The sequence below is a fragment of the Leptopilina heterotoma genome, unplaced genomic scaffold (assembly GCF_015476425.1).
Source record: "Leptopilina heterotoma isolate Lh14 unplaced genomic scaffold, ASM1547642v1 Lhet_24, whole genome shotgun sequence".
Classification (NCBI taxonomy): domain Eukaryota; kingdom Metazoa; phylum Arthropoda; class Insecta; order Hymenoptera; family Figitidae; genus Leptopilina; species Leptopilina heterotoma.
In genome coordinates, this window is record NW_025110956.1 from 2,638,629 (window position 1) to 2,654,646 (window position 16,018).

At 27.3% G+C, this 16,018-nt stretch overlaps 1 protein-coding gene across 1 annotated transcript; it reads left to right on the top strand.

The window, feature by feature from the left end:
* The first annotated feature begins 28 nt into the window (after positions 1 to 28).
* Positions 29 to 11,905, top strand: LOC122502915 (cytochrome P450 18a1). The gene is made up of 5 exons (XM_043613253.1): positions 29 to 1,170; positions 3,683 to 3,804; positions 4,060 to 4,483; positions 4,944 to 5,208; positions 10,318 to 11,905. Exons 1-5 carry the CDS (start codon positions 798 to 800, stop codon positions 10,742 to 10,744), a joined length of 1,611 nt encoding a protein of 536 aa, XP_043469188.1. The 5' UTR covers positions 29 to 797; the 3' UTR covers positions 10,745 to 11,905.
* Positions 11,906 to 16,018: the final 4,113 nt, after the last annotated feature.

A 16,018-nucleotide genomic window follows, 5' to 3' on the forward strand; every position in this document is an offset into this window, starting at 1 on the left:
TTTGATTACAGGACAACAAGCTGTTTGGGTAAAGGAAAACACTTAAAGAAGCTTAAAGAAAGGAAGTGGCACGACACTAAGAGCAGAGGAACCGAAAAGCGCGAGCGAGATGATAATAGTGAGCACGTGGTTTTTGATGTGATCCACACATAACACACCACGTGCTGAGCATAGCCGATAGCGAGACAAGAACGTCGCAACGTCCGTGCTGAGAGACTGCAGAGCCGTAACTGACTCTTGAGCATGGGCCCTATAGGCCTCTGTGACACTGGTAGCTAGTCGGCCAGCCCGTAGCCCCACACAGGACAACAGTCCCCCACATGATCGGTATCAGGGACCAAATCCGCGTGGACCTCGGCCAACGAGACGGTGGCAGCAGGACCCGCCCTCGCACCCCACGCGCTAACCTCTCCTACCCCCGCGTCACTGATCGTGAACAAGCACTTGCACTGAACCCCACCCCACGGACTCGCCGTGGGTCAGAGGCTGATGAGTCACTATATAAGACAGGCAAGGACAAGAAGGTGTATGTTAGTGTACACTCCATTCTCTCGTGGCTCGCACACGCGGCAGTGGAGGAGAATTTTGGCTAGTAGTGACAGAATTCGTAACTGCATTTGATTCGCGCCACTTGGATATACTACCGGCGCGTAGTGAACTATTTAATCCATTCTCATTTCCAAGAGTTCCAAAAAGAAACCCAATTTTCCAATTGCTCCGTTGAATCATTTTGCGAAATATCAATAGAAACTCTGTGTTTTCCTTTTGGGAGCAAAAATTTTCATTGAGGGTGAAAAATGTTCGCGAAGTGTGTCATCCAGTGGTTGTCACAGATTGGTGGTAGCAGGACTGATGCCCTTTCCACCCTTTTGGTATTCCTCGGTGTGTTGGGAGTGGTGCGGATTTTACAGTGGATCAAGACTATCAGATCGCTGCCACCGGGACCGTGGGGGGTGCCAATTCTGGGCTACCTACCCTTCCTCAAGGGGAAAGCTGTTCATCTGCATTACGCCGAGCTGGCCAAAAAGTACGGCTCGATGTTCAGCGCGAAACTTGGAACACACCTTGTTGTTGTTCTCAGCGATTATCGTGCCATTCGCGAAACTTTTCGTCGAGAGGAGTTCACAGGCAGGCCACACACTGAATTCAACAACATCCTCGGCGGATACGGTAAGTTTAGAGATAATCATCCTTCTTTCATATCTCTGCGCGCGCGAATACTGATAGTGGCTGATGATAGGTCGTGGGGTTCAATTATTGTCGCGTGTCTCTTCTATCATTCACTCGCTTCTCCCAATTCACGAACAAGTCAATTTCACTTTGAAAACATTTTTTCCCGACTTTCCAAATTTTGGCCTCATTTTTTTTCCGTTTGCTAAAATTGTCCAACTTGATAATTCTGGAAAAATTCAAAATTTTCAATTCTTGTTTATCAAGCATCGCAACTTTTTTAAAAACAGAAACGAAAAAATAATGCTGTTAGTTTATTTTGCCTTCAAATTCATTTGTTTTTGAGCAATTATCTTTTAGGTAACAATTAATTAACATGAAATTAAAGATGAATTGAACTTAACAAATTTTTTTTATTTTTTATTATTAAAATCGTTGCGGACTTCGGCCTTACACGGAGATACTAAACTTTAAAAAAACTTAAGTTAAATTTAGTAAACTTATATTAGAATTTAAATAACATTCTTGATATTTGATGATATAATTATATACTAAATTTCACATAACTTTTTCTAAATTTTAGTATTTTTTATATCAAAATTTCGCTTTGTCGCACTTTTTTCCCAATTTTTAAAATATTTTTACAAAATTTAATAATATTCTCTCTCTGTGTATATTTTTGTAGTTATTTTAAAAAAAATTTTTTTTTTAATTTAAAAAAATTTTTTTTTAAAATTTTTTCTTTTTCTTTTTATATGAACTTAAACACAGTGAAACCTGTCGATTTCTTAAATTTTATTATAGTATAAAAACCTTAAAAAATTATTCTATACTTTAATTTTATAATATTAATTTTTACAATATTCTGGAAATAAAAGGAAGTAATTCTTATTGTGCATTTTTGAATACAAAAAAATAATAAAAATAGAGTTGCATTCCGACAGGTTCGACTGTAGAAATTTTACTATTTTTAAGAATTTCATTTTTCTGCATAAAAGAAACTGATTTTTTAATGCAAAACTAATAAAATTACAAATTTGAGTTTTTTTACATATTTTTTTGAAAATTTCAAAAAAGAAAAAATTTTTCAAAAAAAAAATATGTAAAGGAACTAAAATTTAAAAATTTAAATTTAAAATCTAAGTAAAAAATACAGTCAAAGGTAAATTAGTACTGAAAATATAAAAAACAAAAAAATAAAATAAAAAAATGAATAATTTTACAATATACTTAATTTTATTTAAGTTCAAAATTATATTACTTAAGAAAAAATGAAATTATGTAATTTTCCATAATTTTTTTTTAAATAAAAAATATTACAATTACAAATTTTTTAATAAACTTACCTTATTTAAACTTTGTTTAAACATTTAACACTCAAATTTAAAAAATGTCTTACTTTCTGAAATGAAAATTGAAATAATAATAAAAAATTTTAAAAAATAACATTATTTGAACTTTGTTTAAACATTTAACATACAAGTTTAAAAAATTTCTTACTTTTCGAAATAAAAATAAATTTTAAGAATTTACACTATTTGAACTTTGTTTAAACATTTAACACACAAATTTAAAAAATGTCTTACTTTTTGAAATAAAAATAAAAAATTCAAAAAAATTTTATAAATTACATTATTTGAACTTTGTTTAAACATTTAACACACAAATTTAAAGAATGTCTTACTTTCTAAAATCAAAATTGAAATAAAAAATGTTTTTAAATTTGTTTAAACATTTAACACACAAATTAAAAAAATGTCTCACTTTTTGAAATAAAAAATTTTAAAAAGTTTAAAAAATTGCAGTATTACTTAAAAGAATAAAGAAATTAATAACAAATTAAAATTTTTCTTCACTAAAATCATTGATTTATTATAAATAAAAAATATTTTTACCAAATTTAAAAAAAAGTGTTTGTAATCAGAATTATAATCGTAAATTAAAAATAAAAAAATTTGTTTCTTTTTCGTCGACTTTTTTTTTATAACACTGCAAAAAGAAGTGAGTAATGTGTAAATATTTGTTTACCTTTAACATTACATTACACTTTTTTATTTTACGAAACTAACAAATTCTTGAAATTGTTTTTTATTTCGAAAAGTTAGATGTACTTTTCAAAATTGTAGCCATCAATTGAATTAAACAAAAATTGAAATATGTATTAAAAAATTTAACTCACTTTCTGAATTTTTTTTTATGATCGAATAAAACAAAAAATATATTTTTAGCTGCATTCTTATATTTTCATATATAAAATCTGAAAATTGGAGAAAGCAATCTTCAACTGTGCCATTGCAACATAAGTTTTTAATAACTAGTAATAATTTATTACTTTTACATTCTCATTTTTTCTTAATAATATTCAATTTTAACCTTTTTTTATTATAATTTTTACGGCTGTCATTTTTTTTTTGTACATTAGAAAGAATCTTATACATATAAAGATATTTTAGAAATTTGTTTTTATATCAAAAAAATTTTATACTTCAATAAACGATTTCTTTTGTTTCAGGTATTATTAATACCGAGGGTGCTTTGTGGAAGGATCAGAGGAAATTCCTTCATGAAAAACTGCGAAGCATGGGAATGACTTATTTAGGAGCTGGAAAAAAAATAATGGAGTCTAAAATCATGGTAGGTTTCTGTAAATTCTGTAATTAAGTTTTTAAATTTATTTCTATTGCTTAGAATTAATATTATATTCAAGTTAATATTTTTAATGAATAATTAATAGTTTGAAAAATGAAATTAAAAATAGAAAGTTTTTCGAAAATGAATTTGGAAAGAATTTGAAAAGAATTCTTCAAAGAGATGAAGTAGATGAAGTAGATGAAGTTTTCTTAATGTTTTACAACTTGTGATATATTTTATCGAAAATAAATCTTTTAGCAAGAAGTGGACTCTTTCATCAAAGGGTTGACACTGAGACGAGGTGTGCCGACAAATATGTCCTATTCCCTGAGCATGGCCATCAGTAATGTTATTTGTTCAATTACGATGGGGGTTCGCTTTCACCACGGAGACTCGAGATACAAAAAATTCATGTCCCTCACCGAGGAAGGTTTTAAACTATTTGGAAGTATAGTTTACGTGAATTTTCTCCCTATTTTAAAATATCTGCCTGGCCTCAAGTTCGTGATGAGTAAACTCGATCAAAATAGAGGAGAGATGGCGAATTTTTTCCAAGACAATGTGGAGCAGCATAGAAATACTTTCGACGCGACCAACATCAGAGATCTCGTCGACGCATATCTTTTAGAGATTGAGAAAGCCAAGGATGAGGGACGTGAACTCTTTCAAGGGAAAAATCACGGTACGTTCTCACACTCGCTTCACCAGACAAGGTTTTTAGAGAGTTCAAAATGGGGGGAAGGGGGGGGGGGGCAGTTGAAAATCATTTCAATCATTTTTTATTCTGCAAAAACATTATTATAGAAAGGGGAAAAGTGATGATGATGATGATGATGTCAGAAAATGTTGTCACCTCTGCGAGAGTAGGTGTACTTAATATGAAGATTTATGGAATTAAAAAATCATTTTGAACGCAAGATAATTAATTTTTATGCTCATTGTTTTTTATGCTTCACAACATTATCACATTAATTCAAATAGGAAATGTTTTGCATAAACCTTCTCGGTAAAGTTAATGTTTATTCTAAATATAAATGTGATGTTAGAAGAGTTGTTCTAGTTATCATCCATGAACTTTCAAAAAAACTTTTCAATTTGATATCGACAATTGAGTAATGAATACCGATATTTTTCCCACGCAGACCGCCAGTTGCAACAGATCTTAGGAGATCTCTTCACTGCTGGAATGGAGACGGTGAAAACAACGTTGGAGTGGGCTGTGGTTCTCATGTTGCACCATCCGGAGGCAGCACGTGCAGTTCAGGAGGAGTTGGACCAAGTTGTGGGAAGGTCGAGGATGCCAACCCTCGAAGATCTTCCTTATCTGCCACAAACCGAAGCTACCATCTTGGAAATTTTAAGGAGGTCCAGCATCGTCCCGATGGGCACGACTCACGCCGCCACTAGGTGAGTTTAGTTTCACTGAATATTCATCTAGTTTCATCTAGTTTCGTTAGAAATTGGAGCATTATTGAGGTCGAGGCGGAGATATCAGAGAAGGATTCTGCTTTTTGGGTCGCTTATCTCGGTGTGAGAATCCTAAATCTTTTTAAAAGCCTGCTGCACTTTCATCTACATAGCTATACACGGAGAGTTCGGTAGGATCGCAATGAGCAGGTCTCGTGCGGACAGTCAACGGTGTTCGGCGAGCAAAAGTGAAAGCAATATTGGCACCGCCACTTTTCGGGCCGGACTCACCTTCGATTTCGAGGTCGATGACACCTCCTTCCCCTTGTAACAAAGAAACGTTTTCCTCACAAACTGGTACACACGCATGATTCGACGATCAACATTTAGCGAAATACGTGTAGAAGGAATCGGGACCGTAGAAACTGTATTCTTCGTGTCAGCCGACTCTCGCCTTGCAGAACGGTTTTCACCTCTTCTTTTCGCTACGGAATCGTGCGAGAAAGAGCGTGACGGTAGCACGTGCGCAGGAAAAAAGCTGTTCTGTCAACGAGACCTAATCGCCAACCAAAAGACTATCGAGTGGACACTTATTAGATCTATGCACTCTGTTCACATTCATTCCCTTCTTTTTTATTTACATTCCATTTGTTTTTCTCCCTTTGCTTCTACCTCGAAACACCTTTAGAGAACCCAAAAAATAAACTTTCGAGATGTACCCAATTGAAATATTATTTTCCATCAACTCCCTAGGAAAAAATCGCGAGAACCGAACTATATCGCAACCGGTAACGCACGTTAACACATTCTGCCATTATACAAACGTGTCTGGCCTCCACATTTTCTCGCGTTTTGCATCTTATGTATTGTAGAGATAACTTTAACAAAAAAAACTTTCAGATGAAAAAGTGCAAATGATTTCAGTTGAAATTTACATAAAATCTGTTTTATCTCTTTTGCAGGCTTCGCACTTATCTAAAAACCTACTATTTACCACTTTTTTTACGTTATGCTACTATTTGGATACTTTTTTTAGATTTCAGTCACTAAAAGGTACTATTTCTGTTTTTTCTGAGAATTTCCACTACTATTCACTAATACTAGAAATCAAAAAACTCTTCTCAAACATTATAATCAAATTCTTTAAAACGACACAATTATTTTCAAAAAATGTTCGAAATTCAATTATTTTCAATATTTAGTATTTTCATTCAATTTCGCAAAAGAATTCAATTATTTAAACAAAAAAAAATTGATAAAATTCATCCAAAATTCAATTATTTTCATAAATAGTAAAATAAAAATAAAAAAAATAGTAAAAAAAATTTTTTTTTTAAATAAATAAAAATAGTAAAATTTCCACAGGAAATCAATTAATTTAGAATAGCAATTTCAAAAAATCAATTATTTAACAAAATTTTTGATAAAATTCTAAGCAAGAATTCAATTATTTTCATAAATAATAAAACTCATCGAAGAATTTCAATTATTTTTAATACTATTTTAAATTAACTAATAGAAAAATTCAATTATTTTTAAAAATAGCAATTGTTTTAAAAAAATTCAATTCTTTTTAAAAGTAATAAATTTCTTCTTGGAAATTCAATTATTTTAAAAATTTTTTATAAAATCGTTAGTAAGAATTCAATTATTATTCTCAAAAATTTTAATAGAATTCTTTAAAATTTAGTTATTTTTAAAAACTTTTTGCAATTCAATGATTTTCAATGTCTACTATTTTCATAAAATTTCCAAATAGAATTCAATTATTTAAAAAATTTGTTGTAAAAATCATCGTGAGAATTCAATTTTTTTCATGAATAATTAAAATTTCTTAGGAATTTAATTATTTAAATTAGAATTTGCATAAAATTAGTCGAATGACATCATTTATTTTAAAGTTTTTTAAAAAATTCCTGGAAAAAATTAAATTATTTTTATAAATATTGAAATTTTTTTATGAATAATAACATTTCTTTGCAGTTCCATTCAATTTATTAGCAGGATAAGAAAGATGTAAATATTTTTGATGAAAATTAGGAAAAAGTCAGGAAAATAAAATATAAAGGATGGAATTTTTGTCAGTTTTGTGAAGTTTACTTTTTTACTACTTTTTTTAGTTTGAAAGCTACTTTTTGATACTTTTTTAAAATTAATTATCGAGTGCGAAGTCTGAAATTTACATAAAATCTGTTTCATCTCTTTGGCACACGCCGAGAAACTCTCAAGTTAAAAATTTATTAACAGAAAATCATAATGCTTACAAAAATAAACAAAACAAACTAAAATACAGGGAGTTGGTGTAAGTAAACAGAGTTTATCATTGCAATTGTCACGGAGCGCACAGGAAAAGTTAGTTATTTTTTTTTATTGTTCAAAACAGGAGAAACATACAACTGAATATGCTGAAAAAAAATTTCTTCGTTTCGAGTAAATAATTACTTGTCTATTATCAAATAAATATTTATTTGTATAAAATAACTTTTATTCGAATCTTTTATTATTTTAAATAATAAAAGACTTGAATTGAGGTAAAATAATAGTAATATTATTATTTTATTTCAATTACTGAATTTATTGGTTCATATACATTTTATTTGATTGAAGTAAATATTTTTTTGATAACTGTAAAATAATCGGTTATTTGAATCAAAAGAAGTTTTCTTACTTAAAAATATGAGGGCAGGGAAGTAACAATCCCACTTTGTATTTTTCGTACCCTTCATCACAATTACAGTCCAATTTTCGCTTCCTACTTACTACTTCTCACTTCACATTTCTTTTTTCACTTTTTAAATATCCTTCTCTTCTCCTTTTTTTTAGTCCTACATTCACCATCCCAATTTTCATATTCGGCAAATATTTTTCTTAATATTTTATTTTTATTTACCTTTCAAAAATATGCCTTGCCGTTTTTAAAAATATGTTCAATATCTAATTTTTATTTAAGTAGTTATCAAATAATAATAAGTATATTAGTTTTAATCTTTCAGTAATATTTATTAAATTTTCATTATTATTTCTATTAATAATTTTCTAAACATAATGCATTTACAGGGATCACAGATTATCACCTTTTTAAATTTTGTTTTCTATTTCACCAAGTTTTTAAAATTTTTCAAATATTTTAAATAAAAAGGATTATTTTTTCAAACAAGAAAAATTAATCTAAACCACAATAAATACAAACTAATCATTTTTCATTTAACTTTAGTTTATGTATTTTTTTGTCGCCTTCTTTTCTTATTTTTAGAAAATAATTAACCTTTTCACCTACTTCAAAAGAAAAAAAGATACTGTGATCCCTGGTATTAATCAATATTGTCAATTCATTTTAAAATAAAAATATTGTGAATCTAAAAAATTATTTTTTAGGCCTAAGATATTATGACTCTTTCGACTTTTCAACAAAATATTATTTTTCAAAAGTCTTCTTAAAATAAATTTTAAATAAATTTTAAAACAACCTATAATTTACCAATTTTTTAATAATTGAAATTTTATAGAATTTAATTGAAAATAATTGATTTTTCCCAAGAAGTTTATTACAGATTTTTAAAATCAACTTTTGGAGAATTTTAATTGAAAGTTTTCAAAGTAATTGAATTTTTACAAATTTTAACGAAAAAATCTTCAAGTATAAATTTGAAAAATGACAATTAATAAAAATTAGTTTTGAAAAAATGTATTCAAATAATTTTTTTTAAATTCAATTACTTTCAATAATTTGAAAATTCAAATACCTGCAGAAACTTAAAAACATTTTAGAATTATTTTAAAAATTTTGCTGAAAACAATAATGTTTCAAATTTTTAATTAAAATAAATATTCAAAAAATTAATTAATTTTTTTTAAAGTATAGAAACATTCTTTTAAGACACTAATTCTTAAAATTGTTTTATCATCATTTTTTAAGATTCAGTCATCTTCAAAAAAAGGAAATTAAAATTTTTTTAAAATTAACTTTTTAGACTTAAAATTTCAAAGAAATCATGTTTAAATAATATTTATAATTAAAATTCTATAAAAATAGTATTTTTTTGATATTTTTCAAAATTTAAATTATTTTTAAATGATTTTACCAATTTTTAATAGTTTGGAAATTTTTTAATTTTATATAATTGAAAAACTTTTAATTTCAATAATTATTTAAAAATATTTAAAAAAATAATTTTTGAAGCTTTATTATATTTTTTTTAAAAATATATCTTAATAATTTTTTTATAAAAATGGATAGTTACAGTTATTATATAAAAAATTCGATTTTTGTATTTAAATATAATTGAATTCTCGAAGAACTTTCGATGAAGTTTAATATTAAAAATTATAAAAAATGATTGAATTTTACAAGGCATAGGCAATATTACTCCAAAGAATTATTCCAAAGAACATTTATTTATTTATTTACAATAATCAAAGTTCTTAGGGCTGGATGGGAGCTCATAAGAAACAGTTACAATATTTATTTATTAACAATATTAACAAGAATTTAAATATCTCAATTTAAAAAAAAAAAAAAAAATTTTTTTTAAAACATCTTAATTTTTGAATATTTTGTACTTCCTGAATATTTAAATAGAATATTCCGTAATAGTTAGTGTTATACAAAAAAAGTAAAGTTAGGAAAAGAAATACGTTTAACTTAAGGTAGGAGAAATTTCGATTAAAAGTGATTGAAAAGGAAATATTAAAAAAAAACTTTTTAGGGATTTGAAAGCTGGTATATAGAATGCGAGACTGAAAAGTAGGATACATGAAAAGTAAATAGTGATAAAAGAAAAGTCACAGAAATGACCTGCATTTTTCTTCTTTGATATCGTCTCTGCTAGGATTTAGTAAGTCCTCGAAGTTAGCGTCGACGCTAAGCGTCAAAAACTATATTTTTGTCATTTTTAGATATGAAAATGTCATTAAATTCACTTCTTGTGTTCACCTTGATAGTTAAAAATAAATTGAAGACAATTTTTTTTTTTTTTTTTATTAAACATTCTTTCTACAAACATATTTTTCGACGCTAGCTTCAGGGCCCTAATTTAGTGTAGTTTTTTAAACATTTCGGTCTTGATTCTAAAAAATGTTTAATCGTATTTTTCTATTTTCTGCCAACAGAGACGTGACGATGAATGGCTACACGATTCCTACTGGTGCGCACGTGGTACCACTGTTGCATGCAGTGCACATGGATCCAGAATTGTGGGATGAACCAGCAGAATTTCGCCCCGAGCGTTTTCTATCAGCAGAGGGTAATGTCTGCAAACCAGAGTACTTCATTCCCTTCGGCGTGGGAAGACGCATGTGTTTGGGCGACGTCTTGGCACGAATGGAACTCTTCCTCTTCTTCAGTTCGCTTCTGCACACTTTCGACATTACGTTACCAGCTGGTGCGTCACTGCCTAGTCTTCAAGGAAACGTTGGCATCACCGTGACGCCAGATCCCTTCGAGGTTTGCCTCCTGCAGAGAATCCTCAACGAAGATTGCATAGCAGGATTCGCCGCCGACAGTACAGGACCTTTGAGAAACGTCGGCAGCCATTGAGAAAGGCAAACAAACATATTTTGAGCACGGTTTTCGTTCCTATCATTTTTCACGAGGAGAACTTTTGATTGAATGTTCGAAAAGTATATTCGTTAAGAAATATGCAGATCTAATTTGGATGATAAGCAGCTGTTGGCGAAGAGTGTGTGCCATTTCGAAAAGAAGAAGAAGAAGAAGAAGAAAAAATATGCAGCTTTAACGGAGTATCGTTTTGGTAGCTAAAATATGGTGATACTTGATTATAAGGATTTAAAGACGTTGGTGACTGATAAAGAAGACGAAAGAAGAGAGATACCTCCTCAATTGCGGAATAAAAAGTACAAATTGGAGCCTTCGATCATAGTCCCGCTCATTATTATTCAAACCCGCCGCGCCGCCATTTCACAATATATTTATTTGTAATGTTGTTTATACTATTTATTCGCCTTTAGTTACCGATTTCTAGGACCCGGTTGCGGATCCAAAAACTCTGAATCCTTAGAAAGTCGAAATAATTTACAATATTTACAATTGTAAATTGTAATATTAGCAATTAGAAGCAGAAAACTAAAGATTATTTTACAAGACTGGATACAATTTTTGAGTAAGGAATTTTTGGATCAGTGCCCGTAATACTAAGACGAAGAGGCATAACTGTGAGATGACATTTTTACTCTGTTTTATTATTATTATTATTATTATTTTTTTTACATTAGTCTTCATTCTAATTTGTCATTGACGAATAAGATGCAGAGTTTTCATTTTTATTCGTTTCTCTTGTAGATATTTTTTATGTGAGTGCCCGAGATCATTTATTGTTATTGAATTGAGTGTTTGTGTGAATGTGTAATTGACTGTTGTAGAAGATTAATTTATATTGATCGACGAACGATAATCGTGGGAGTCAAGGATATTGCCGGACATATCGACGAGGTTGTCACGGTTAAAATCTTTGTTCGGATTTTCTAGTCCGGAATGTTTTACTTATTTCTAGGATAAGTGTATGATTGAGAATGTTTATAAATGCGTGTACATTTCATACTTGCGATTGATTGGTAGTTATATTTATGTATATGTATAAAGTTCCCATATTCATTGGGTCCTGTGTTCAACTGTTGACTCGTCGACCGTGATTTATGTATATTTCTAGCGTAATTTAATGTCATTTGATACGAAAATAAAAAAAACTGTTTTTAAAAAAAATTATAATACTTTTTTATAAAATCCTTCCCTGACAATATTCAGATATTCAAGATACGTGCCTTGGATGTTATGACTTTTGCGACTTTTTTCAACTATTTTCAAAAACTGCGACTTTTTCGATCTTCCAAAATATTGCAAAAAATACTACTTACATTTGAGTAAAATGCAACTTATTTCGATTTTTATATTGCCAAAAATAAGTATACAAAATATTTTCAAAAATTATTTACATTATTCAAATTTTATCAAATTTAATTGAAAATAATTTATTTTTTTCAAGTACTTTATTACAATTTTTGAAAATCAACTTTTAAAAAATTTTAATTGCAAATTTTGAAAATAATTTAATTCTCAAAACTTTTAACGAAAAATGTTCAAGTGTAAATTTAAAAATGAAAATTCGCTTCAAAAAAATATACGAAATAAAATTTTTTATGAACGAAATTATTATTTGATAAAACAAATTTAAAAAATGTCGTTTCAAACATTTTTGAAAAGTTTTTTTTTGATAGATTTGCTTTTACATTTTATGAATTTTGACAATAAGAGAGTTGGCGCAGGTCAGGAAAATCAGAGAAGTTAATAGCCTTAAAGTCGATCCGAGGCGAGGCCTGGATTAATACCAGTTAGATATCAGTGAGCGCCGCGCCTCTCGAGCCACTTTTTTCTTGTGTTAATTTTTGGGTTTGAAAAAATAGTAAATATCAAAATTTTTTTAATAATCCCAAAAATAACAAGAAATATGACAACAATCTTGAGTCAATATTGAGACAATATTAATGACGTTCACCATGAAGAAATATTGTCGCAATATTGCGCAAAAATATTAAGACAATATATTGCCTGTTAATTTTTATTTTTTTATGTTTTTATTTTTAATAAAAAAAAAAAATTTCTTCAAATCAAAGAAACATTTATGGAAAAATTAAACTTGACGACCAAAAAAACTAGTTTTAGTCACTTCACAAAACTGACGAAAATTTCATTCCAAATTTTTTATTTTTTTGAATTTTTCCTAATTTTCATCAAAAATATTTACGAAGAATTTTATAAAAATTTTTAAATAATTGATTTCTTTCGACTAATTTTATACAAATTCTAATTTAAATAATTGAATTCCTCAGTAATTTTTTATTATTCATAAAAATAATTGAATTTTTACGCAGATTTTTACAAAAAATTTTTTAAATAATTGAATTCTGTTTGAAAATTTCATGAAAATAATAAATACTAAAAATCATAGAATTACGAAAAGTTTTTTAAAATAATTAAATTTTACAAAGAATTCTATTAAAATTGTTGACAATAATTGAATGTCTGTGTTGTATTTTATTAAATCTTTTTTAAAATAATTGAATTCCTAAAAAGCAGTTTTTTTTTTAGGAAAATAATTGAATTCTTGCGAACGATTTTATTAGAATTTTTTTAAATAATTGAATTTCCAAGAAAAAATTTATTACTATTAAAAATAATTGAATTCTTGTGACAAATATTGTTATTTATAAAAATAATTGAATTTTGCTAAAAATTTTATTAAAATGCCTCAAAATAATTGAATTTTTGTAAATAATTTTGTTGTTTATCGAAATAATTGAATTCTTTTAAAGAATTATTTATGAAAGTAATTGAATTCTTGGGAAGAATGTTATTATAATATAAAAGAATAATTGAATGATTCCAAAAAAATTTAATTAAAATTTTGTTCTTAAAATAATTAATTTCTTTCGATTCTTTCGAAATATTTTTGAAAATAATTGAATTCTTCCAAAGAATTTAAAAAAAACATTTTTTCAAATAATTGATTTTTTCGAGGAATTGAAATTAAATTTTTTAAGTATAATTACATTTTTTGAGCAATTCCTGTAAAATTGTATTAAAAATAATTGAAATCCAGCAATGAATTTTTTTTTATATATGAAAGTAATTGAATTGTTGCTAAAAATTTTATTAAAATTTTTAAAAATACTGGTATTCCTAAGAAGAATTTCATTATTTATGAAAATAATTGAATTATTACAAAAAATTTTATGAAAATGTTTAAAAAGAATTGAATTTCTGTGAAAGCTTTTGTTATTTTCGAAATAATTGAATTTTTCGTAAGAATTTTATCAACATTGTTATAAGTAATTAATTTTTTCGAAATATAATAAATATTAAATGTAAATTTTATTTTAAATAATTGGATTCTTTGTGGAAAACTTTATTTGTGAGAATGATTGAATTTTGCAATTAATTAATTTAAAATTGTATTAAAAATAATTAAAAATCTTTGATGAGTTTTATTATTTATAAAAATAATTACATTCTTGGTTAGAATTTTATTAAAATTTTTTTAAATAATTGAATTTCCATGAAAAATGTATATATTAGTTAAAGTATTTCAATTATTGTGAAGAATTATATAAAAATTTTGTTAAATTATTGTTTTTTAAAAATTTTTTTTGAAAATGCAACTTTAAATAAATTTAATTTCTGTGAAAATTTTATTATTTATGAAAATAATTGAATTTTGGGTGAATTTTATCAATTTTTTTTAAATAATTCAATTTTTTTGCGAAATTTTATAAGAATGATAGATATTGAAAATAATTGAATTTCGAATATTTTTTGAAAACAATTAAATCTTTTTAAAGAATTTGATTAAATATTTTTTAAGAATATATTTTTGATTTCTAGTATTAGCGAATTTAAAGTAGTGGAAATTCTCAGAAAAGAAAAAAAAAAAAAAAAAAAAAAAAAAAAAAAAGTAAAGTAAAGTAAAGTAGCTTTTAGTGGATGAAATTTAAAAAAAAGTACCGAAATAGTAGCGTAACGTAAAAAAAGTAGTAAATAGTAGGTTTTAGATATGGGTGCGAAGTCTGCAAAAAAAGTAATGAAATAATTTCTTTAAATCAAAGAAATTTTTCTTTGACTATAAGAATGCTCTTTCATTTATGATTTAACTAAAATTCTGCAGAGTATTCACTAGCTTTTTTATTCTGTTTTTGATGATCTGCAAAATAATAAAGTTCTGTTGAACTTTATTTTTGAAAATTTATTTTTATTTTTGAAAATTTTTTGTTGCTATTTTTTAATAAAAATTTTAAAGAATTTATTTTAACAGTATCATTAAAAAAGTACATTTTATCAACTTTAGTTTTTTGTTTCGTCAATTTAATATATTTTATTTTTAAATTTAACGCTATTCTTTTCTTCAGTAGGGGATTTTTTTGTTTTGCACTATTATTCATATTCTGAATTTGGATAGGAGATGAAATATGAAGAAGAGGCAACTTATCACTGACAGTTGTGCATGGAACAGAGTACAAAACTATAATGAAGAAGAAAAATGGGATACATTCCAAGTGACTTGTTCATATGCAAAAGAATAAAGAATCTCCTCTGCATTATTCGGATTTTGATTTAGGTTTTTGCTACATAGCTAAAACAAGAGTTTTAAACTTAAGTTTTCAAACTTAAATTCAACCAATTTTGATAGTAAATAAGTCTGTCCTCATATGAACCTTGGGGGCCGACTTTGTTGACATCGTGAATTCATCCTCAAAAGTGGACTGAAATCAAGACTTTAGTTTTTTTGTCTGAAACTTCAGTGAAATGCAGTAAGAGTTCGACCGAGTAACTTCTTATTGCTTGGGGGCTAATTACTACAGTCTTCAGCTGAAGGCTTAAATTTCTGGTTTCGAAACGTGCCTCGCAGAATCGTAAAAGTCGAATTTCGAAAGTCAATTTTCGACAAACGGTGAAGGAAGTAACTGTAAATTGTCACACACTAAGCTATTAAAATTGAACAAGTTTTTTTTTCTTTTTTTTCGTTGAATACAAAAGTATTTGGAGCTCAAGTTAATTTGGTAACGGACGCATTACAAAATTATAGTTTACTAGGAAAGGGAAAAACCTTTTTTTTTATCTCGCACTCTATTAGAAAAGTTCATTAAAATGAAAATTATTTTTTTTACATTCTGCACTTCATGTTGCACAAGAGAAAATTATTGTCTAATCCAAATGTGTGATCATTATTTTTTATTAGATATAAAATTGCAAAAAAATAAAAACAAATTAATGTTAATTACTTTAAAAAAATTATTAGAAATA

Excerpts from the sequence above, each read along its gene's own strand:
- LOC122502915 (XM_043613253.1), top strand. The coding sequence starts at position 798 with ATGTTCGCGAAGTGTGTCATCCAGTGGTTGTCACAGATTGGTGGTAGC. Across the intron at positions 1,171-3,682 it reads CAACATCCTCGGCGGATACG|GTATTATTAATACCGAGGGT; the intron begins GTAAGTTTAGAG and ends CTTTTGTTTCAG. Across the intron at positions 4,484-4,943 it reads CTTTCAAGGGAAAAATCACG|ACCGCCAGTTGCAACAGATC; the intron begins GTACGTTCTCAC and ends TTTCCCACGCAG.